The 24,736-nt window shown below is 39.3% G+C and overlaps 1 protein-coding gene and 1 long non-coding RNA gene across 5 annotated transcripts in view; both read left to right on the top strand.

The window, feature by feature from the left end:
* LOC127500693 (uncharacterized) overlaps positions 1-18,709 on the top strand; it is a 114,059-nt gene extending 95,350 nt beyond the window's left edge. Inside the window, exons 1-6 of one of the 4 annotated variants that reach the window (XM_051872047.1) lie at positions 11,892-12,250; positions 16,319-16,359; positions 16,585-16,884; positions 17,027-17,272; positions 17,404-17,451; positions 17,566-18,709. In XM_051872047.1, the coding sequence (XP_051728007.1) occupies positions 12,033-12,250; positions 16,319-16,359; positions 16,585-16,884; positions 17,027-17,272; positions 17,404-17,451; positions 17,566-17,669 (957 nt within the window). In that variant the 5' untranslated portion in view covers positions 11,892-12,032 and the 3' untranslated portion in view covers positions 17,670-18,709. Of the gene's footprint in view, positions 1-11,891; positions 12,251-15,780; positions 16,360-16,584; positions 16,885-17,026; positions 17,273-17,403 lie in introns of those variants that run through there. The other 3 variants (XM_051872057.1, XM_051872068.1, XR_007926390.1) reach the window with 3 other exon arrangements.
* LOC127500701 (uncharacterized) lies at positions 94-2,760 on the top strand. Its single transcript, XR_007926399.1, has 4 exons — positions 94-337; positions 450-785; positions 1,187-1,231; positions 1,325-2,760. It is a non-coding gene; the product is annotated as an uncharacterized LOC127500701 (long non-coding RNA).
* Positions 18,710-24,736: the final 6,027 nt, after the last annotated feature.

Raw genomic sequence — 24,736 nt, 5'->3', positions numbered from 1 at the left:
TTACATTACCTTCAAAGAGATGGACTTCCTCCTTCAGTTTAAATAAAAACCAATAGAAAGTCCAATACAAACTACATTGAGATTTGAGGTTTACATTGAGTACATTGGTACATTGAGGTTTGATGCAATAAACAAATAAAGGTGAGGATGGAACAATTAAACTGATGGAGACTATTATTCAATGTTTTATAATTCTCTGGAAGGAAGTGTGTGGTTTCCTCTGCATCATGCTGAAACCTATAGTTTGATGACCCACTTGACAAACAAGAAACAATGGAGAAAGTCATTTTCATCTTCTGTGTATTTTCTTATTGGATTATGCAAATCATGTCCAATGGTAAATATATTCTTTTTCTCAAACATTCATGAATTTAACATGTCAAACTCAAATAGAATAATTATCATTATTATCAATGGTCTAAAAGGGTCTGTGTTTATCAATGCATCAGCACCAGAATCTTCTGATCTTTTAAAAGTTCAGACGGGAGAAAACATCATTCTGAACTGCAGCATGATAGACAGATATGAAATCACCTGGTTTCACCTCAATTCTGAAAAACTCAAACTACTGATTTCTGCAAAAAAAGACAAAACTGGAAGAAAACTCCTGATAATCTACAAGCAAAACTGTACTCGTCTGAGCATTACTGCAGACAGTTGGGTCACCACGGTCTCTCTTATTATTTCTGGAGCAACAGAGTCAGATTTGGGTTTTTATTTTTGTGGAACAAAGTCTAACTCTCCAGAGATGCTCTTCGACAAAACCATCAAACTGGAGATTGACGGTAACAGATTTTTTAGTTTTTCACATCATATTTATGGCTGGTGAAATGCTTTTATATGCTAAACATATTTTAAGTGCTTAAAACCACTGTAAACGTTGCCATCACTGTAAAAAGTGATGCAATGCTTATAAAGATCAATATTTATCTGACTGATCCCATTAATAAATGTTTTATTGGTATAAATTAATGTATTTAGGTTGATTCAGTGATGCTAAATATTTTTTTGATGTCAGAGTATTTTTTATACACTGCTAATCAAAGGTTTGGACACTAAATTATTGTTATGCACCATTTATATTGTATAAAGTACAACTTACAGAAGCTCATTTTAACCTCCCATACACAACTGACAATCACAACAGTTTTTGTGTGTTTGATAAACTGATCATTTACATTTATAGGACTTTTTGTAACAGAAGAGTCGAAAGAAGTTGTTGACATCACAGGTAACATTTGGATTGTGTGGATGTTCACTTAATTTTTCATAGTGACAAGTTTTGAGTTGTATAAATCTGAGTAACTCTTCTGTTTCTGTGTAGATGAGGTGACCACAAAAGAGCGTGTGCTGATGTTCGGTGGTGTTGGTCTGGCTGTGTTTGTGTTTTTTCTGACTACAGTCATCGCAGGAGGAATCATTTACCATCGCGGCTGGCAGAAAGGATTGAAAGAAGCAAAACATGAAGGTCTAGTTAATTAAAAATCAACTAAATAGCATTAATTTCAGCTTTTTTATACCATCTAACTCAATATATCTGTTAAAATTACTGTCTCATTTCCCCTATTTTGTGTTTTAGAATACTTATGTTGATATATATTTTCTGTTCCCATTGTTCTTGTGTTTTACTTCCTGTTTTTGCCTCATTTCCTTAGTTCCTGGTTTGCTTCCAGAGTTACCCTCATTATTCTCCATAGCAACCCAGTTTTTTCCCATATTCTTTGTCTGGTATTGTCATTGATTTAATTGAATGGTTATTAATTCAGCATACATAAACAATATTCAAGCTAAGAGTTGTATGTTTTACACAACTGCAGTTTTTACATGTAGAGAATGAGCTGAAAAAGAACAGCACACATATGCTTTAATATCATTAGGCTGTATCTTTAGACATTAAGGGCCCTATTTTAACGATCTAAGCTCATGGTCTAAAGCGCACAGCTCAGGTGCACTTAGGCCGTGTTCGAATCCGCTTTTGCTAGTTTAACGGCGGGAAAAATGGTTGCCGCATGGTCCAAGAGGGTTGTCCCTATTTTCTTAATGAGTCATGGGTGTATGTTTGGGCGTAACGTGCAATAAACCAACCAGAGTCCCATCTCCCATTCCCTTTAAAAGCCAGGTGTGCTTGCACCATGGCGGATTCGCTATTTACATGGAGGAATTTGCAAGCAGAAAAACTGAATGCTACTCTAGCAAGGAATCCTTTTATTTTTAATATTTGGCATGTTTGTGTGCTGCTGCGCATCCCTGTTTGTGTAATAATCAGAGTGTACGCATGTTGTGCACCCGTCTATAGGCACATATTACTAATGCACCCTTTAAATTAAAAAAAAATACTGCGCCATTGACTTTAGACCAGGTTTTTGTTGGTCAGTGGTGCAGTCATTTTCAGTTCCTCAAAATAGCAACATGCCAACAATTCGCCTGAACACACCTCGTTTTCAGACCAGCATGGCCATGGACAAACAGATCGGCATGAGTGCATTTGCTATTTAAAGAATGTGGCGCTGGACGTGAAAATGATAACTGTGTTGGGCTGAAACTAGCAAAAAACACTTGTGTCATGTCTGGCGTGTATGATAGGGCCCTATATATTTATCTGGACTGAGAAGCATTAAACCTGTTTTCAGGAGAAAATATAAATGCAAACTGTTTTATGACACATGTAAGCTTGATTAAAATGTCAACAGATGTCTTCAATGATGAATGTGTTGTTGAGTGATCTGATCAAATAAACAGAAATAAAACTAAGAAATTATATGTCTAAGTGCAATTTCTGGCAGAAACCATGATCATCACCAAAGCTAAACCTCTTCAAACTCAACTTTATAAATTCTGAGACATCAGAGCTGTCTTCACACTTTCAGGAAAAAAAAAACACCTCATTGTCGTGCAATGCACAAGCATGATTTCCTGACTGACTGCATTATGATAATGCAACTAAACCACAATCTGACTTGTTGACACTATAAAGGGCAAATGAACAAATTAGCCATAGTGTGTGTGCGTAAGGCTAACAGAATGAAAACATTAATAAGACTAAAAATCAAGTTTTAAATAAAAGAATGAAATCCATTCTGCTGTTTGATATTCATTTCATTTAGACTAGAATCTAGGTCACACAGGCAAGCAGGGATCAAGCAAAAGCGCAAAGAAACATAGCATACATGTTACAGCATGCCCATCACCCCTTGGAGGGGGACGTGCAAAAGAGAGAGAAAAACAATCTGTGGCAAACAAAACAGACCTTGAGGAAGTGAAGGAAGGGAGGAGCCAGGAGCATAAAGGGCCAGATAATAACCCAGCAAGCAGCCATGATGATAGCCCATGGTGGAGTTGACGGCGGGAAGAGCCATGGTGGAGACTTGGCTGACGACACCAGGGGACGACCAATGAGGATGAAGCCACTGGAGATGGAGACCGAGGTGGAGATGAGGAGCAGAAGAGCCTATGCCATGCGACCTCAATGGCACTGGAGACTGAGGCAGAGCTGCAGTAATGAGTGTCTGAGGTTAAACCAGGGAACTGAGGCGGAGCCAGTGGGACGAGGGAGCCTAGTGGAGCCATAAGGACAATGGTTTTTGGTGGAGCCGAGGGAGGGAGGAGTCAAGGTGGAGCCGATAGGTTGACAGGCTGAGGTGGAGCAATGGGTTCAGAGGCTGGATGTGGAACCAAGGCATCCTCTGGGCTATGTGGAGCTGTTGGCCTGAAGAACCGAGGTAGATCCTTACAGCGATATGCAGGAGGAGATATAGAGGGGCTAAAGAGAACCAGTGAAGGCAGGGCTGAGGAACTGGCTGATTTTGGAAGAGGAGGTGGTAGAGGGAGGCTGGGCTGGAACTCTGGAGACGCAAGAGACTTAAGGCCTGTTCACACCATGAACGATATCTATAAAAGATAATTATATTTGTGTCCACACCAATGAACAATAACAGTCTGTTTATTCTAAGCTCACACGCTGTGGCTTCAGAGTGTGTACAACATGTTTTCGCTGTTCTTGTTGCATTTACACGGTTTTAACCAGCAGATGTCCTCAGCATGCTATGATTCGAGTGAATAGCTAGTGTAATCGATCTAATCTAACAGTGAATTTAGCTGAAGAAGTCAATATAGTGGAATAAAAACAACACCTAGTCTTTTTCACTGCAACTTCAAAGGAAGACAATGTTGTCGAAACTAGTGCTGGATACCTGAGGTCATTTTGTTACACTGTTTGCTAGCCTGGCATAATGATCTCATCGTTAATACTTCTCACCATTTATTCCGAGGGTATGACCGATTGTTTTCCATATATCCATTTCCTTTTTAAGTATTCTTGAAATGGGGGTTTGACTTGTCGAACAGTGGTGGATTTTTCTGGACCTCGCCGATTAACGTCTTCTCAATGTCCTCTACAATTTTAAATGTGCAAGCCCTTAAATTAGAACGGATTCTGATTGGCTGTCAGTGTTTTATCATTCAACAGCTGGAAAAAAAGTGATCCCAACTATATCATTCCTCTATATTGTTATAGCTGTGGTGTGAACAGTGCTATTCTTTTATATTTAGAATGATTTTTAGAACTATATCTTTATTGTTATCTTTATAGTCATTGTTCTTGGTATGAACGAGCCTTTAGAGCTGGACTGGACCAGCTAGGACATTGGAGAGTTCATACCGAATGGAATCAGTGGGAACAGGAGAAAAAGGGAAACTTCCTCATCCAGTAGAGGTCAGCACCAGCTCACCCAGTGTTGGGAGTGTGTGCGGGGCCTTCCTCATATTCCCTCATACTCCACTAAATTTCCCAATGTAGCCAGCTCACACACCTGGTCAGATGTTTCTTAAGGTACAAAGCTCCAGAGCGATGTATGGCACAGTACTCTACTCAGGCTCTGGCTCGTTCATTGCAGCACAGAAGGCTGAATTTCTCCATCTGCTGTGGGCTATGATGTCGTTACCGTACAGCGGAGTGATGGCTGGCTGTTCTCTGGTTCACAGGCTGTAAATGAAACTTCTCTGTGTTGGAGCATCCAGCCCAAATACTCCAGAAACAGTCTTTGATCTGGGAGGAGGAGGAGGTTCACCACTGGTAAATCCATTATACTCAAAGTGAGGGTCCTGTCTTCTGTCATGGTTGGCTGTGATATATGGCGACATGGCGACAGAGAGTCTAAAGCAACACTTTATTATAATACAAAAAAACAAATCACGGGAAACCAACCGCTTTACATCAAAGAGACGAGATAGGACAAGGTGTCACGATTCCTGTCAGTTCCTGGACTACACTTCCCATAATCCTCCCTGCCTGTCACATGCACACTCCACACCAATCATCATTTGCCACATACACCTGTAGCCTATTATCTGGACTATTCAAGACTCACTCACACACTACCTCATTGCGAAGTCTTGTTTAACCTGTGTTGCAATTCTGAGCGTTTATATCCTGTCTGTCTGTCTGTTACCGATCCTGTCTGTTACCCGTTTACGATTCTCTGCCGCCTGGCTTTGGACTGTTTATTGTATCCTGACCTGTGAGTGATATCTGCCTGTCCTGACCATTGCCTGTACCCTGACCTCAATTCTGCCTATCCCTTGCTGTTCCTGTTTGCCCCTGCTTTGACCCTGCCTGTACGACCACGCTCATATTTAATAAAGCTTGCAAATGGATCTCTGCCTGAGTCCCGCCTCGTTACAGAAGACTTCGCCACAACAACGATCCAGCAGCTTTTCTGGTGAACACTGGTCTGGTAGGAACATTGCATTATTGTTATTAGGGCTCAAGCAGGGCTCACGATCGCTGGAGGAATATGTTGCGGAATACTTGGACATTGCATATACTGGCCTGACCGTGCACTGATAGACCTTTTCTGTGATGGCGTTAACCAACCTCTCCAGAACAAACTAAGACAAGAAGGACCGCGTTCATCACTTAGTAGCTTTATGGATTATGCTTTGTTGTCTGTTGGATCTCTATTTACTGTGGGTGTCGTGGAGAAATGCGACACCTCGCTGAATCACGTAATGGCCGCCGCGCCAAAGGACACTCACAAGATGGCGGCCACCATTACAACAACAGCAAGTCAAGTCTCCGCTGATCCTCCAGAGCCACGTCACGTCTCCGCTAATCTTCCAGAGCAACGTCACATTTCCGTTGATCTTCCAGAGCCAAGTCAAGTCTTCGCTGATATTCCAGAGCCACTTCACGTCTCCGCTAATCTTCTAGAGCAACGTCACGTCTCCGTTGATCTTCCAGAGCCAAGTCAAGTCTCCGCTGATCTTCCAGAACCCCGCTACATCTCCGCTAACCTTCTAGAGTCACGTCACGTCTCTGAACCTGTCCGAGAGCGGAGAGGGTTGCTGTCCAGTGTAGACGATCCACCGTTAACTTCAGTACGAACAGCTAGCATTCCGAAACCCCTGCCGGTCGCTTCGCACTCAAGCCCGACGGCTGCTTCGCACTCTAGTTCGTCGGTTGCTACGCACTCTAGTTCGCCGGTTGCAACGCACTCTAGTTCGCCGGTTGCAACGCACTCTAGTTTGCCGGTTGCAACACACTCTATTTCGCTGGTTGCTATGCACGAGATGGTCGCTTCATCAGTGTCCATGGACAAGATGGCTGCTTCGCCGGTGTCTATGGACAAGATAGCCGCTTCACCTGTGTCTATGGACAAGATGGCGGCATCGCCAGTGTCTACGGACAAGATGGCCTCTCCGCCAGCATCTTCGGACCAGATGGTTGCCCTACTGGTGTCGCTCAAGCTCCTTGCCCTGCCAGAGCCGCCCAAGCTCCTAGCCCTGCCGGCGCCACCCGAGCTCCTTGCCCACGAACCCGCCACGGCCACCGTTGAATTCCCCAAGAAGGGGGGAGGGGGGGGGGGCATATACCTGAGGGTGGGGAGCTTGTGGGTGGGGACCTTGCACAACCACGGCCATCAACGGCCTCTGAACTGCCTTGGCCACCTATAGACTCTAGCTCACCGTGGTCATCTACGGACTCTGTCCTGTCGTGGCTGCCCGAGCCACCTGACCTGCCGTGGCTGCCCGAGCCACCTGACCTGCTGTGGCTGCACGACTCTCCTGATCCGCCTTGGTGTCCCAAGGCTCCCGAACTGCTATGGCCGCCCACGGCCTCTGACCCACCGTGGCTGGCCGACACTCCTGACCTGCCGTGGCTGCCCGTGGCACCTGACCCACCGTGGCTGGCCGACACTCCTGACCCGCCATGGCTGCCCGTGGCACCTGTCCCGCCGTGGCTGCCCGAGTTCCTGGACCTGCATTGGAGACCCCGTTCCCGTCTGCCAACAGGTCTCCAATGCACCCCCCCCCCATCCATGCCATTTACGTTGCGAGGACGCGCCTTCCGGAAGGGGGGCGTTATGTCACGATTCCTGTCAGTTCCTGGACTACACTTCCCATAATCCTCCCTGCCTGTCACATGCACACTCCACACCAGTCATCATTTGCCACATACACCTGTAGCCTATTATCTGGACTATTTAAGACTCACTCACACACTACATCATTGCGAAGTCTTGTTTAACCTGTGTTGCAATTCTGAGCGTTTATATCCTGTCTGCCTGTCTGTTACCGATCCTGTCTGTTACCCGTTTACGATTCTCTGCCGCCTGCCTTTGGACTGTTTATTGTATCCTGACCTGTGAGTGATATCTGCCTGTCCTGACCATTGCCTGTATCCTGACCTCGATTCTGCCTATCCCTTGCTGTTCCTGTTTGCCCCTGCTTTGACCCTGCCTGTGCGACCACGCTCATATTTAATAAAGCTTGCAAATGGATCTCTGCCTGAGTCCCGCCTCGTTACACAAGGACTGCAACAACACAGGAAGTATATGAATATTTCAGATGCAAAAGCACATAGTATACGTTCATCAAATACTTAAATTTCAAATCTGCTAAATCCTAGCCTCGGCCCTTTCAGAAATACCAGAAACCAAATCATTTTTCAAGATGAATGATGGCGTGTGTGTAAAGAAAATTGTTGCAGTGGCAATGACAGAATTTTGTGAGTAGCATGTGCTGCTGTAACTCTGACAGAAACTGACATAACCTAACCTACATTAAAGAACAGCTGTAATATAACACAAACATGACAGCCACTTGCATCACAGCTCCCCCTGTGTGGATCAGTTTCTTCACTGTTACATTTTGAATTCTGCTTCCATCATTTGCAATGTTTCCAGTTGCATCTTTAGTGGTTTTGCAACTGTTTACTATGTCTTGTTGTCCAAAGAGGTGGATTTAGGTGTTTTTTAAAAAAAAAAAAAAAGTATTTGAATGAATGAATGAATTTGTCTGATTTTGCAGCAAAAGACAATCAAATTTGTTAAATACCAATGAACTGACTAAAGTGACATTTCTGAAAATAAGGCATTTCAATAACTGACTAATAACCTTTTCATTGCCATAAAAGTGAAATGACTGAACCTAAATTTAAAATTTAAAAGAAAATATGTCAGATGGAACTAATGAGCTAATTAACAAACAACAGGTAAGACAAAAACTGAGATCACGCGCCCTGCAATAAAGCAATAAAACTCATCTGGAGAGAAGATCTCAAAGAAATAGCATAGGACAACGCCTTGCCCTAAACTGTCCTCACACGTCTACAGGATGCAACCCCCCACCTCCTTCCACTCCCCCTGACTCAAGTAACTGAAAGTTCTTCAAGAGGTATAATGTAACTTGTGTATCTATTGTTTTTTCTTTTCATATTTGGTATCATTTTAAATGTCTCAGTGCGATTGGTAAAATGGTCTCAGTTTCACAGCAGTCACTGATATTATGAAGAAGATTGAAAACTAAAGGCAATTCTGTCCTCTTTTTGGGTGGTGTCTCTTGTGAAAACCCACTCCTCTCCCCCCAAAACAGGTGTTGGTGTAATAAAAATTTACAATCCTTTTGTTGTGGTCTTGGTATATAAGGTAAAGTGCAAAGCAGTCAGGGGAGATCTTCTGTAGCCAGAAACCCCCATACAGAGATGGTTGAATGTCTGAAGACATTCACACATCACTGTGTGTATATGCATTTCTTTGAGTAATTGATGTTATGCATTTATTATTTCTGAATTGGCTTCTAATTGTCCAACTATGTAATTGGCATGATACATTTTTACTTGACAAATAAAATGTTATATTTGATTTACTCTGGATTCTTCTGAAATCATTATGACCAGTAGATTATTGGAGTCCATATTTCCGCAAATCTGCGTCAGGATAGATTCAAACTAAAGGCCCATGAAAGGAGCATGTTAGCACATCATGGGACTTTTTGATTTTTATCTATCAACTGGCGTAGCAAATTGCAGTATCATGACTAAGAAAACTGTGTTTTTGTATGAACAAGCATGTGACGGTTTGACTCAAATGCATTAGTAAACTCTGCACCCTCTGACTAAGATCAGAACTGGCGAATTTGTGATCGTAAAGGGCGTTCAATCGGCCAAAGTGACTTTTCTAAGTGATATGGGTCTGTAATGAACGAATAATTGAAAATATGGGAAACCCAGAATAATCAAATATCTAAATTAATACATAACAAATGATTAATTTCTAATTGGAAACACAACCTAAGAATAATAATCATTTGAAATTGGAGTCAGATTAAACGAATGAAATTAAGTGAACTTCACAGATGCGCTGAAAAGACATACACGCGTTAACCTTCGCCCAGGCCGTCGGAATCCGTATACACCAAAAACAACAAACACAACATGGAAGGGTTTGCAATACAGATGCTGTGTTATTTACAACATGACAATGTGTATCCATGCGCTAACGTCTCCACCAGTCTCAAAACATGTCTATGGCACTTTGCAACAACACAACCTTGTTTCTGCAGCGATTTTCAGGATGTTTCCTATAGGAACATCTGATGTTTACCTTTTACGTGGCGAGAGAAAGTCACATAAACCACACAAAATAAGATCAGAACAGTCAGACTGAAAACAGGTTTCCAGAAAAGCGATTTCGATAGGATTTCAAACCTTATTTGAATGTAGCTTTAAACGGATTTGTAAAAGTCGCATTTCATAATTTTTCATGATTTTCATGTGACTTGCTAAATCTGATCAGATATGCACAAACATTTTTGGACTGACAGTGTGAATGTAGCCATAGTGAAGCAGGGATCATACAGAAAACAAAAAGAAACATATCACACTATACAATAAGTGTCATCAGTTATCATGTGGGGGCTGGTCTTGGGCATTAAAATCCCAGGAAAATGGGCCCTACTCCAACCCTGACGAAGAAACCACAGAAAGGTGTTTATCTTGTTATAGTTGAAACATTAGCCAACTGTGAAACATTTATGTGTATTACATGTGCTTTATAAGTCTTGGTTTAGGATAGATATGATTTTGTCCTAAATGCGTAATAATTAATTTAAAATGAACCATGAGACTGTAAAGTCCACCAAACATTTAAGTTAAAAAGTAACAACCAAAAAATGGCCGGTAAAAAAATATTTATGGCCGGTAAATTTTCTTAAGTAACCGGCCATTGGCAGGTAAAAGTTAGTTTTAGGCCCTGGATACACTTGATTCACATACAGCATTACAACACCTAAATTATCATTTTGAGCCTAAAAACTATAACATTTCTCAGATCAGGCCTTTATGACCAAAAGTGCATTAAATTGGCAATTGTTATTTCTAGAGCATTCTGCTATAGTATAAACTACAAGGTTTTGTTTCACATTTCATATTTGTATACTAAATCTGACCAAGTTACACTGCCACTTTATAATGTGAAATATGCTGTATGTCTTAAATATATACATATTTAATATACAGTCAAACCAAAAACTATTTAGATATTTTTGATATATTTTTACTAGTGGGAGCAGGACACTATAGTTCATTTATGTAAGTGAGGATAGCAAAATAAAGTAAACTGTGACATATTTACCTAAAAATTCTTCATACAGTGGACTTCTTGTCTTATTATTAGTGGTCATTAATGGACTGTACTGGACTCAGAAATCTCCACACTGTTCTGTTAGTCAAGTGTCTGATCAAACATCTTCAACAGCTCAATCTGCACTGAAGGAATCACCAGTAGAGGGCGATAAACACAGCAGAGTCACTTTACTGTGGTCAGATCTGTGCTGTTTTTACACTCACTAAAGTGCTTTATCTCTGTGTAACTGTGATTGTGATGTGTGTCTGTGTCTGTCACATTAAAAAGCTGTCTGCTTTTGTTGACATTTGTGGATTGATGGTGAAAATTTCTCAGAATATATTACATCATCACACACCATGAGTACATGATTGCTTGAAAACCGAAACTGTAAGACCAATCTGTTAGATACGGCCCTAGAAGAGGAGGATAGTCTATATGTTGACGGTTCATGTTCTAAACCATCAGATGGTGTATATTTATGTGGCTATGCAGTTGTTAGACTCCCTGACGAAACAGAATCATTACCATACCATCCAGAGGATAATTATATACATACAATCTGAGTTTAAGAGAAAATGTAACTGACATCTGCTTTATGATGCATATGAAGCTTTATTACATAAAAATGTCTTCAGTGTTAAATGTGTTTGTTGAGAGTTATGATCAAATAAACAGCAGTAAAACTAGGAAATCACAAGTGTTTGTGTATATTCAAACAGAAAACCTGATCATTACAAATGATAAACCTATTCAAACACTGTATAAAGTCAATGAGATACCACACTTTCAGAAAAAACAAAAATGTGCAATATAATGAGTTCCAGATTGATGACATTATGATGATGCAAGTAAAACCACAAGAAATAATGTGATAAGTTAAAGTCACTGAATGGGAAGTAAAGGAAAATGCTTCCTTTATTAAGATAATTAAATTGCAAGATTGCTGATTTAAAGCACAACATTGAAAATCATGAAACATTTCCACCAACTGTTGGTCATGACTCCCCCTTCCCCCTTTTTTTCTTTTCTTTTCTTTTCTTTTGGTCGGTGTAGGGTTTGTGTATACACTGTTCACCACGAATAAACTTTTCATAATTAATTTCTCTTGCCCTTGCGGGATGTAGGCTAATGTTTTATTGTCTGCTTTACAGTGAAGACAATTCTGAACACATTTCCTATTATGCATATGAAAGACGACCTATCCCCACCACATTCTGCAAGGTACAACCACTTCCTCTGACTTTAATTTCCGTCACAATCACCTTAACACCCCATTCTGCCTTGTCATTCATCTCACTGGTTTACGAAGTGTTGACAGCTGAATGCACATGCAGAACATTTACAATGTAAGTTTTCGTGTTTTAAATATAAATCCGGCCTATGTGTTTTTGTGTTGCTATTATACCAATTGTTGTGCTTCTGTTTTTGGAAAACTAAACCTGCTAGTGATACTAAGGAAATGAGTGAGAAAATGTTTTCTGTATTTTGGTACTTTTGGTTTGGCTTATCATTTTGAGTGTAAGGATTACACTGAAATCATTTATGTAGCGAAGCCCCACTACAATTAAGTTTTTAGCTGATTGAGGCGGCCAAATATGGATCAGATTCCGGTCAGAGAATCAGGAGTGAAGAAGAGATTCTTGATAATGAGGCGTTTATTTACAATCTTGAATATGCATCTGAGGTATGCAGCTGTGATATTATATGGTCTACAAAGGAAATAAAGAGAAATAAATTTACAATAATATTCATCTAACATGTATGTCTCACTGCACTAATTACAGAAATCAGTAACACAGTACCAAAATATATTCAACATGTGTCTATTAATAATCACAATAAAGTTAACAAAAATACAGTACTACACTGAATATTATGCTGCTGTAAGCAATTGTATAAACAAGCATTCGCTCTATCTGCTCGTAACACTAGAGAGGATGGTGATGACCCAGCAGATTTAGATCGACAAATTACGGCCGAAATAAATGGTAAACTCGAACAATATAAACATCAGTAATCACCAATCACATGCACAACATATACTAACAAGATATATAGGTATAACAGTACTTACAGTTATTGCATGAACGCATTACACAGAGCATAACAGCAGCATAAACATGGATTAACAGTCATCTTCTACCGGTGTGCGTCGCTAATGAAACAACAACTAAAACATTAGCTCCTAGGACAGGCTTTCTGACATTTTATAAAAACCAAAGCTTTTCATGGTAGCTCTAAATTCCAAGCATGTATGTGCATCTGAGTCTGGACCTGAAAGCTGAGCAGTGCAGCGTTGCAACTTGATCATGCATTAATTGACATTGCTTTATCTGATGCTAAATTCAAGTGGAGAAGAAAAGTTAACCCTGGTTACTGGAATTGCTCTTATTTACTATCTGACAGGAGATTAAGAAAATCGCAGCGTGTTAAATCTAAATCTAAAGGCTAATATCTTGGCCATTTTTAAATGGGAACTATTTAAAGGTGCAGAGTGTAAATTTTAGCGGCCGAGCTCACCAACTCACCAACCGAGCTCACCAACTCACATAGTAACCTCTCCCTTCTACAGTAAGCATGACCTGAACCATTTTAGGACCATCCCAGAAATCCTGACCCAGTTTTCCAGCCTGTCAAGAAGTATTCTGTGAATGACAGTGTCAAACGCAGCACTGAGGTCGAGTAATACCAGCACTGACAATTTGCCTGTATCAGTATTTAAGCGAATGTCATTTATTATCTTTACGAGCGCTGTCTCTGTGCTGTGATGCGGTCGGAAACCAGATTGAAAGTTGTCAAAGCATCCATTCAAGCTTAAGAATTTGTTCATCTGATTGAAAACAACTTTTTCTATGATCTTGCCTATGAAAGGAAGATTTGAGATTGGTCTGTAGTTGCTCAATATGGTGTTATCCAGATTGCTCTTTTTCAGGAGGGGCTTAACAACTGCAGTTTTCATGGATTTTGGAAAAGTCCCAGAAAGAAGTGAAGCATTTACCACTTCTAGTAGATCTGCTTCTAAACAGTTAAACACGCTTTTAAAAAAAGATGTGGGAAGTGTGTCAAGGGCGCAAGTTGATGTTTTAAGGTGCTGTACTGTTTCTTCCTAAATTTTACCATCAATTGCTTCGAAATCAGACATAATAGCTACTTTCTGAGGTTGTGATCTGATCTGTTTTACCCCAGTGCAGCTCAAGGATGTGCTGATCGCCTTTCTGATATTACTGATTTTCTCAGAGAAGAAGGAAGCAAACTCACAGCATTTGCTGACTGAGAGCATTTCACTGGGAATCTGACTTGGGGGGTTTGTTAGTCTCTCTACAGTAGCAAAAAGAGTGCGGGTGTTGTTTAAGTTTCTGTTTATAATATTTGAGATGAAGGTCTGTCTAGCTTTGCCTAATTCCACATTGAAAGCATGAAGGTTATCTTTATAGATGTTATAGTGGATTTCAAGTTTTGTCTTTCGCCACATGCGATCAGCTTTTCTGCATTGTATTTTCATATTTTGCACTGCTGTTGAGTTTCTCCACGGTGCTTTTTGTTTGCCACTCTTCTTCCTGACTTTCACAGGAGCAATGTTATCAATAACACTCTTTACTTTTGAGTTAAATGAATCAAGGAGAAAATCAACAGAGTCTGCAGATATGCTTGTTATGTTAAAGATATAGCCTTCATAAACAGTAAACTAGTGTTCTCATTTAAGCATCGCTTTTTGACCGAGATAGATCTAGCTTCAACAGTAGGAGAGATCAATATATCAAAGAAAATACAGAAATGATCAGATAGCTCTACATCCTTAATGACAATGGATGAAATGTTTAGACTGATAATTAAATGTAGAGTGTGTCCACGATTGTGTGTGGGTCCATGTACATGCTGAGTCAGATCAGAAGTATTCAAAACTGTTATGATTTCTTTTGCCATATTGGATTCTGCATTTTCTATGTGGATATTAAAGTCCCCAGTAATAGCAAAACAGTCAAACTCTGAGGAAACTGCTGATAACAGTTCTGTAAAGTCCTCCACAAAGGCTGGAGAGTATTTTGGAGGCCTGTAAATAACTATAAGTAGAATGCGAGGAGCACCTTTTAACACAATACCCAGATATTCGAAAGACAAGTAATCACCAAATGACACTTGCTAGACATCTTTAAATAGAGCAGCTACACCTCCACCTCTCTGTAGACACTCATAAAAGTAAAGTTAGGAGGGGTTGTTTCATTCATTGTTGCACTGCAGCTGTCTTCAAGCCATGTTTCATTTAGAAACATAGTTTCTAGGTTGTTTGTGGTTATTAAGTCATTGACTAGAAGTGATTTATTTTTAAGTGAGCGGATGTTTAAAAGTGCTAACTTAACAGTCTTACTTTCTGTCTCTACAGTAATCTTAGTTTGATGTGTAATAGGCAGCAGATTAAATGGGTTTGCCAAACAGTTTGAGAAGGCCTCAGGCTTTCTATCACGTAATAAAACAGAAATAGAGAAAGCAACAGGCACACTGGGTTCCCGCTTGTTCTGTAAACATTTGACAAAGTCACTGTTATCATAGCGGGGACCCGACACACATCACTGAGAGCTGTTATCGGTTGTTTTTGGTTCACCTAGAGCAGATGGAGGAGGATGTGGGCCCTGGTGTTGTGGCAGAGGACAGAGAGCTCTCGCAGGAGGCGGCTGAATGGCTCTGGTGTTACCGGAGGCTGTATGTTGTCCTGGCTTCCCTGGCTGTTTTTGCGAAAGTCGTCCTTGGGTGCTGAATCTTGGAGCAGTTCTAACACGTCACAGTCTATCTGCGGTCAGCTCTGTGGGCAGGACTCAGTCAGGATTGTTTCCATGAGCAGTGGTTGTTGTGGCTGCGTGGTGTTATCATTGTCCTTGTGGGATGTGTCAACCGCATGTCCATTCAGGTGTTGAAATGAAGTCCTGTGGTCAGTTGTACTCTGTCCAGGTGTGTTTGTGCTATTCAGGTTGAGTGGAATTGCACACACTGCCAAAAGATGATGGAGGGAGAATTAGATATTGTCCTTTAGCACTCTTGAGCCCAGTTTAGGATGATAACATGTGGCAGTTGTTTTTATGAGTTCACACTTACAAAAGATTGAATAGAGTAAACGAGTAAAAAAAAAAAGAGTATTTGGCGTGCTGTCCAAGGGGATTGAGTACTCCTCCATTATTTGAATATGGCAACATGATACGTCATTCAACAATCTTCCTATGATTAAATCGCTGAAAATTAGCCCAAGCTTTACTCACCCTCAAGTCATCCTAGGCGTATATGACTTTCTTCTATGTATTTTCTTTTTGTTCCTATATTAAATATATGTATGTCCTATATTATGTCCACAATCTCTATTTTTTTTTTTTTTTTTTATTCTAAGGATGTTAATCTCTCACACAGCTCTTCTGTTTTCTCATCAGGATGAATCTTCTTCTTCTGCTGTGTCTTGTCTATCACAGCGGTCAGTATAATTTATGTTCATAAAAACATTTTTGACTTTTAGTTCAAGCCAGAGTTATTCTAGTCAATAGTTTTTCAGTTATGCCACTCAGATTTGTTGGGTATTTGTGGAATAATGGTGGAAATTTCCCATAATATTACATGAATAACACACACTGAAACACCACATTTATTTTTTGGTATTGATACTTGTCTTGTATGAATATTATTCTGTCTGTATTCACAGGAACTCCCTCTGAAGAAATCACTGTATCTGTGTCAGGAATAAAGGGAGGCAGCGTGATCCTGCCATGTGAATATAAGGCCAATGAGATTTCTGATTTTAGTTTATACAGTCAGTCAGAAAACATCCCTGTTTGTCAGACTGAAGAATGCAGTGGTCGAGTGTTTAAAGAAGGAAACTGTGACATCATCATCAAGGATCTGATCTTCAGTGATGCTGGGAAATACTTTTTACATCTCTATTACCGCAATGATCAGGCAGAGTTGGAGCGGCAAATCAGGGAGTTTCGTCTTCATATTCATGGTAAAGACAAAACTGATCAGCAGCATGTGTTTTCTGCTTTTCCTTTAATTGTGATGGTATTGTGTGTAACTAGAAAATGTGTTTATGGCCTTGATTGATTGACACAATTATTATAATTATTAATGTTTCTGTTTCTCCTCAGATGAGATTTCTGTGAAAACAGGAGAGGAGCTGAAGATGGATGTTCTGTTGATCAATGCTGATAAAGTGGAGACAAGCTCCAGTGGAGAGTGGACAGAGGTGTGGACGAGAGGTCACGGGGTCAGCAGTGATCGACTGACCGACAGTGATGGAAAACTGACCATTAATGAGTTTACAGTCACTGACACTGGAACATACAGAGTTCTGGACTCTGAAGGAGAAATCTTGATCACAGTCACAGTCACAGGTGAGAGAAGATCAGTGGATGATCAGAAATATTATTTTTTAAAACATTTGGATAGTTGAAGTTTATTCATCATGATCTGAATGGCAAATTGATGCTAAACCGTGTGACGAACCTTTCATTATCCTCTACAGAATCAAAGGAAAAACTGGATCACAAGACTGATGACACAAAACAACCTAGTAAGTAAAACAGGAGTCATTGAGAGCTTTACAAAACCTTTAAGCAGTGAGTTAAAAAAAAAAAAAAAAACTTTTTCAGAAATTTGTCTTCTCTCCCCAACTTGCTCCTTCCAGCTGTATGGCACTGGATTATGCTTGTTGGACCGAATGTGTTTGGGGCTCTGCTGGCTCTGGCTCTGAATATATATCCTTTAATCATGAACACGATTCCTACCTAGGGTTCCCAACTCATTTAACTGTACAGGGGCCCAGAAAATCTAGACTTAAGCAAGGAACCTGTTTGTGGATTTCAGCTCTGCCTTCATCACCATCATCCCAAACCCAAACCTCCTCCTGTCCAAATAAGTCCAGCTCTCTGTACCCACCTCCATCGGTCAGTGGATCCTGTGAGGCTGGGAAAACTCACATCCAACACTATCAGCAGTGGTGCTCCACAGGGATGTGTGCTCTCCTCACTGCTCTTCTCCCTGTACTCCAACAACTACACCACAAAACACACTCATCGGCCTCATCCAGGACTGTGACGAGTCTGCTTACGGACTGGAGATTGAGACTGTACTTCCTTCACCGGCTGAAGAAGTTCAACCAGCCACAGGAGCTGCTGACACAGTTATACTCAGCTGTCACTGAACCCGTCCTCTGCACGTCTATAACTGTCTCAGGTTCAGGCTACCTCATGAACACTAAATGCCCCCCTGAGCCAAAACATGTGCAATAAACAACAATATTTATATATATTTCTTTAACACTCCATTGGCCAGATTTACAAAATGGTAAATTAGCGTGAGAGCACAATTCCATAAAAACACTGATGTCCACGCCTTTTCACTGCAATTCTGTTAGTAAATCTGGCCCCAAGCTTCTTATTGTCACACGTATGCTCTGTTTCATTGTGTTTTCCTGTGATCTAGTTTCTCTGTGTTGTTAATTAGTCATTTCATTCACCTGTGCTTTAATTATCTCATCAGTTTCCTTTGTTTGCTCGTTAGTTATCACGTTAGTACCTGTGTATTTTTACCTTGTACTCTCCGTCCTTGTGTTCTCTCTCCATTCTCGTCTATGTTTTATGTGGTTGTGTTCTTCTGTGTTTGGCTTTGATAATTAAATACTAACCTGGACTATTCCTGTTTATTCTAAAGCTAAAGATCGTAGCCTAGTTTCACTGGATGTTTAGACATTTAGACATTTTTATTATGTTCAAGATTCACATGTTGATCTTTAAATTTTTTTTTTTTTATGGTTTTATTTTCATTTATAATGCATGAAAAAATACATATACACATAATATTACAACCTTAATTTTTCTTATACAAAAAAAAAAAAAAAAAAAAAGGCAACAGATGACATTGCATTTAGTTTGCAGTAAGAGAAGGTAAATGCTCCAAAAAGGAGCCCAATTTTTTTCAAAAGTCCTCGGATTTCCTAACATTGAAAAGGATTTTCCCAGGGGTGCAGTATGGAATTAGATTATTGATCCATTGTCATCTGGATGGGGAGTGAATTGACTTCCAATTCACTAATTTACGTTTTTTTCCCCGCAGTTCCTGCTAACAGTGAAAAATAATTGATCTGTTTTTTATATATTTTGTTTTGATCAATGTAGTTGATGTAGTAGTATAGATAATATTCACTTCATGTTCATTTTGTAACAGATACTTAACGACAGAGTATGGACATGTAATGTCAAATATATAATATAATATATAATTTTTAATTTTAAAATTCTAAATAAAGCCTGTTGAAAAAAACAGCATATGCTGGTTAGGTATGTTTTGAAGCATGGAAGCTGGTTTATGCTGGTCCTGAGCTGGTCATCATGAGCTGGTTTAAGCTGGTCAAGTGCTGGTCCTAAGCTGGTCCTGAGCAACTAGCTCCAGCTCAGGACCAGCCCTTGACAAGCTTAAACAAGCTCATGACCAGCTATGTAAGATTTTAGGATTAAAATATCCAAAACCACTAGAACAGTGTTATATATTTTGTTGACTTGTGTACTTACATTATCCCAAATGATTCCAAGAATGTTTAAATCCAGAGAAATAAGCAATTTTAACCAGGACACAGGTTGTGTCCGTGTGTCACCTATCAATGACATCATACCCGCTTTACCCTCAATTTCTGGTTTTATTTTGTAGAAACCATGGAAACACCAAAGACGCTTTAATTATGTGTTTTATTAGACAGGTGAGCAACTGTTTGGATACATTCATCGACAGAAAACTAATCATGTTATAACTAAACACAGTAAGTACTATTGTTAAAATCTCATTTTCTTGATTATTTTAATATGATATTCTAATATCGATCTAGCTTACTTCAGTGTGCAACAAGTGTCTCCTAGTGAACGCACAGTAGCATTATAACAACTTTCAACACACAAATGTATGTAATATGATAAACAGCGCTGCTTTAACACAAACACGCTTGACCGGGTGAAGCAGCGGTGGCGACTGTGGCATAATAAAATCTCCATTGCTCTTGAGCCGTGTCGCGCTCATCTCTCTTTAGCAATCACTCCAGCGGCCTTGTTCAGCTCCGCACCCAGCTTCATACTACAGTAATGTTAATAATTTCATCCATGAACATTTCTGCCTGAGTCCCATCGGATTCTTTTCCACCGGCTGTGAGGTCCAGAAAGCTACTAAAGATATTGTTAAAATAGTCAACATGACTACAGTGGTTCAACCTTAAAGGGATAGTTCACCCAAAAATGAAAATTATCCCATGTTTTACTCACCCACAAGTCATCCTAGGTGAAATCTTCTTTCTGATGAACACAGTTGGAGATATATTTAAAAATATCCTTAGTCCTCCAAAGTTTATAATGGCAGTGAATGGCAGCCCAAATTTTGAAGACAAAAAAAATAAAAAAATAAATAAAAATAAACCATCCATCCATAAAAAAGTAATCCATACAACTCCAGAGGGTTAATAAAGGTCTTCTGAAGTGAAGCGATGCATTTTTGTATCGCACATTGTGTTACAAAGACATTTCAAAAACAAATGATAGAACTAAAATTATAATTTAGAAATGAAACAGAAGTATAATTGTAATATATAATAATAATAAATAAGAAATGTATCAACACTCTTGAAAAGAACAGTTTACTTTTCAGCATTATTTCTTTGAATTATTACAAAAAAGACTCCATGTCTCCATGTTCCCTAAATTTAATGAAATGTAAAGGGCTCTTTGGAATCTTCCAACTGTGCCATGAGATTTTGGAGGGCCATTCTTCATCCTCCTCTTCCATTATGAGGAAAAGAAGCTCTTCCACAGGGCGCCTGAGTGTATCCATTTCACAGCCAATTTCATGTCTGAACATTGGGAGTTCTTTCATTAAAAAAAATGTCAGAATAATTTTTTAATAATTGTAATATTTCATATAAATGTAATATTTGCAACAACACATACATACTGCTGCTGGATGTAGATTGTTATTCAAGTCTCCTTGGTTATAGCTTGTTGGCAGTGTGTTTTTGGAGGTTTCCTGTAACATACATTTTTTGGTTGATTTAGGACTGGTTGGGATAGGGTGTGGTGTGTGAGTTGGAGGTGAAGGAGTGGATTCTGGAATCCACTGCTGCTTCAATATATATCTTTTAAGTTATTAATCAACATTTATTTTTCAGTTAAATTATTTGAATGACTTCTTCAACGTATGTTAAAGCATTTATTTTCCTTTTCAAACACTAGAAAATAATTTTGGATATTGTCTGTACCTCTCACTGAGAGAAAAGAACATGTTATCAGTATGTTTTGGGAAAGTTTCCTGCTCAGAGCAGAGCTCAGATCAACTTCAGCCTTGAAGAAGCTGAGAATGATGTGTATCTGTGTATGTGTGCCGGTCCTGTGTACTGGTGGACAACTGACACTCTGCTAGAGAACAGACAGACGCCATGTCATGACCCAACAGGACATCCAGTACCTAAATCCAGGGTCCCCTCGTCAGCATCCTGACGAATGGAGATATGCTTCTGACTATCTGTCCATGTGTGGAAGATTACCAAATTTGTCTATTTTTCTTAGCCAATCAGAATCATTCAACCTGAAGTAATCATGTAGTTAGTTGACTCTGTTAGAGTATAATTGTTATGGAAATGTGAATGTACGCAGAGCGGCCTACGAACTCTTGTGAGACATGAAGCTGACTTCTGCTGATGAAACTGCACACTATTCTTCAGTAAAATTTTCTTCATTTTTATTATTTTTTTAAACTTTGACTCCGGGTCTTTATTCAACACATCTGGTCTTTTGGGTCTTTAACTGTAAAATTCCCCTACAGAGGGAAATAGGGAGATACCTTTCAGAGAAAACTCCAAAGTTAGAAAATTAGTGACCACCATCTCCTTATATTTGGAAAGTGCTTTAAGTCAGAAATATAGAGAAAACTGCAACATGAAATCTGCATGCAATTAATTGAGCTGGTAATTATTTACAGATTTAAAATCAAAGGAATCTCCCAACAAAACATGTAGAACATACTGAAAAACAATAAACTCAGGAAAAATGTATAGTTAAAATGGGGCATTTTTTTCTTACTCAGAAATATAATAATATAAATATAACATAATTAGGACAAAGTATTATCTGTGTATGCATGTATCTATCTATCTTTACATCTGTAAATTGCATTTGTATGACATTGTTTATTAATGATGGAATGATCTTTTTTTTTTTTTTTTTTACATCGTGAACTTTGGAGACACTCCCTAAATAAAAACAACTTCTCATGTCGCACCACTCACCTGAGGAGACTTTCAGTTTTATTTCTTATAAATCTCAGCAAACATGCTGTGGTTTACAAAGTCTTGACACCTGAACATCAGACTCATGCAGAACTTTAACAATGTAAGTTTTCATGTTTTTAAGCCTAAATACAATCGGTGAGTTTTTGTGTTATTATAACTGCTATATTGTGTTTCTGTTTGTGGGAGACTAACAGAAACTAACTAACATGTTCATGATGAATGTGTGATTATGATGATAGTTTATATTAGCAAAGTTATTAATATATGATAATTCAATTTATATAATTTAATTTTTAGATTGTCAATATTTATTAAACCAAAGATTAAGATTATAGTTTTCTTTTTGGACAGTTGACTAAAATAAGAATATTTAATGATGACCTTGATTACAGAATAGACAGAAACACATTTTCAGTATCGATTGTTTGTATTGAATGAATTTTATTCTGTCTGTGTTTGCAGGAACTGCCACTGTAGGAAACACTCTTATATCTGTGACGGGGAACAGAGGAGGCAGCGTCACCCTGTCATGTGATTTTGAGGCCAGAGAGATTTCAGATATTGATTTAAGCAGTTGGTCAAAAAACATTATTGTTTGTCAGAATGAAGAATGTAAGAGTGACAATGGCAGAGTGTTTAAAACAGGATCATGTGACGTCATCATCAAGGATCTGAAACTGACTGATGCTGGGAAATACATTCTGAGTGTCTATTACAAAAATACTCAGGCAGAAGTGGAGCGACAAATCAGAAAGTATCAAGTTCATATTCAGGGTAAAGACAAAACTGATCAAACCATCAACATGAGCTTTCTAGATTTCCTGATAATGTTAACAATGTAATAATGTTGGTATGGGCCGTATAACCAGCAAAGAAGTGACATGTCTTATTCAGATTACTTGATACCAATAGAGTTTTTTCAATGGCTGATTTTTAAAATGATTACATTTTGTCCCCTAATTTGTCCCTCCATAATGATTGAGGATAAAGTGTCTTTCTGTTTCTCCTCAGATGAGATTTCTGTGAAAACAGGAGAGCAGCTGAAGATGGATGTTCTGTTGATCAATGCTGATAAAGTGGAGCATCAGAGCAGAAGAAGCACAGAGTGGACAGAGGTGTGGACGAGAAGTGAAGGGGTTCAGAGTGATCGACTGACTGACAGTGATAAAAGCCTGACCATTAGTAATTTCACAGTCACTGACTCTGGAACATACAGAGTTCTGGACTCTGAAGGAGAAATCTTGATCACAGTCACAGTCACAGGTGAGAGAAGATCAGTGGATATGTGAAATATTATTTTTAATGTGTACAGAAGTTTATTCATCATGATTTTAACAGCAAATTGATGCGTAACTGTGTGACCCTCCTGGAGGGCCAACGTCCTGCAGTTTTGAGCTCCAACACACTTGTCAGGACGTTTCTAGTGAGTCTGAAGACCTTGGCCCCTATACTCTCTTCCACTATTCTGAATCTGTACATTAGTCCACTAATATAGTTCAATATAGAGTGAATGAAAGCGAGTGAGTGAATTCAGACACTGAGTGCACCGGAAGGGCTGTCGCTTTTGCATTAGTTTGTGCTTTCTGTTTAATAATCATTTGAAACTTAGCAAACTGGCAGCTCCAGTAGTAATGAAAAGATTTATATTGAACTCTGTCATAACTATGTATAAACCTTAATTAAAAAAAATAATAATCAATTAAAAAGGGATTTATATCTGTGTGATATTACACTGTAGCCACATAAGGCCAGCAGCTTGTAAAATGGATAGATGGATTCAGTTGCGGGCGCCATCTTCTGACAAGGGAAATCATTATTCTCTGGTATTTTCTTTGCAATCAGCATACATCGATTGTACACTTGTTATTGCCCAATAACTCGTCATTGGATTGAATGAGTGCACTCGATAATGTCCACTATGTTTTCATACACCACTACAAATGGCTGTCCCCTCAAATATTGCCCTATTTAATGATATAGGGGGCGATTTCAGACACAGCCTTTGATTAGCTGGTTCAGGTGTGTTTAATTGGAGTTGGAGCTGAACTCTGCAGGACAGTGACCCTCCAGGAACAGGTTTGAAGACCCCTAGACTAACTTTTCAATATCCTCTACAGAATCTAGTACAGAATCAAAAGAAAAACTGGACAACACCAGTGATATCAAACTTAAGGGCACAGAACAACCCAGTAAGTAAAACAGGAGGCATTGAGAGCTTTATAAAATCTTCAAACAATAAGTTTAAAAATTGATTTGTTTTACGTTCTTTCTACCTTCATTGGAGTATGGGATTATGATTGTTGGACTGACTGTGTGTGTGGTTCTGGTGGCTCTGGCTCTGATTGCATTTTCTGCCATCAAGAGATAACAGTTTCTGAACATGAAAGCAGAACATGTTTTGTACCAAGGGGTCCCAATGCAATCACCTGTACGGGGGCTCAGCAAACCTAGCAACGCCACTGGTTACTTGTAATTTGTTTTCAGACCCAACAGATCCACAGAGGATTCTGTCTACATATTTCTACAACATATATGT

Source organism: Ctenopharyngodon idella, chromosome 19 (genome assembly GCF_019924925.1).
Source record: "Ctenopharyngodon idella isolate HZGC_01 chromosome 19, HZGC01, whole genome shotgun sequence".
Classification (NCBI taxonomy): domain Eukaryota; kingdom Metazoa; phylum Chordata; class Actinopteri; order Cypriniformes; family Xenocyprididae; genus Ctenopharyngodon; species Ctenopharyngodon idella.
Note: the sequence above shows the minus strand (reverse complement) of the source record. Positions and strands in the feature narration are given on the sequence as shown.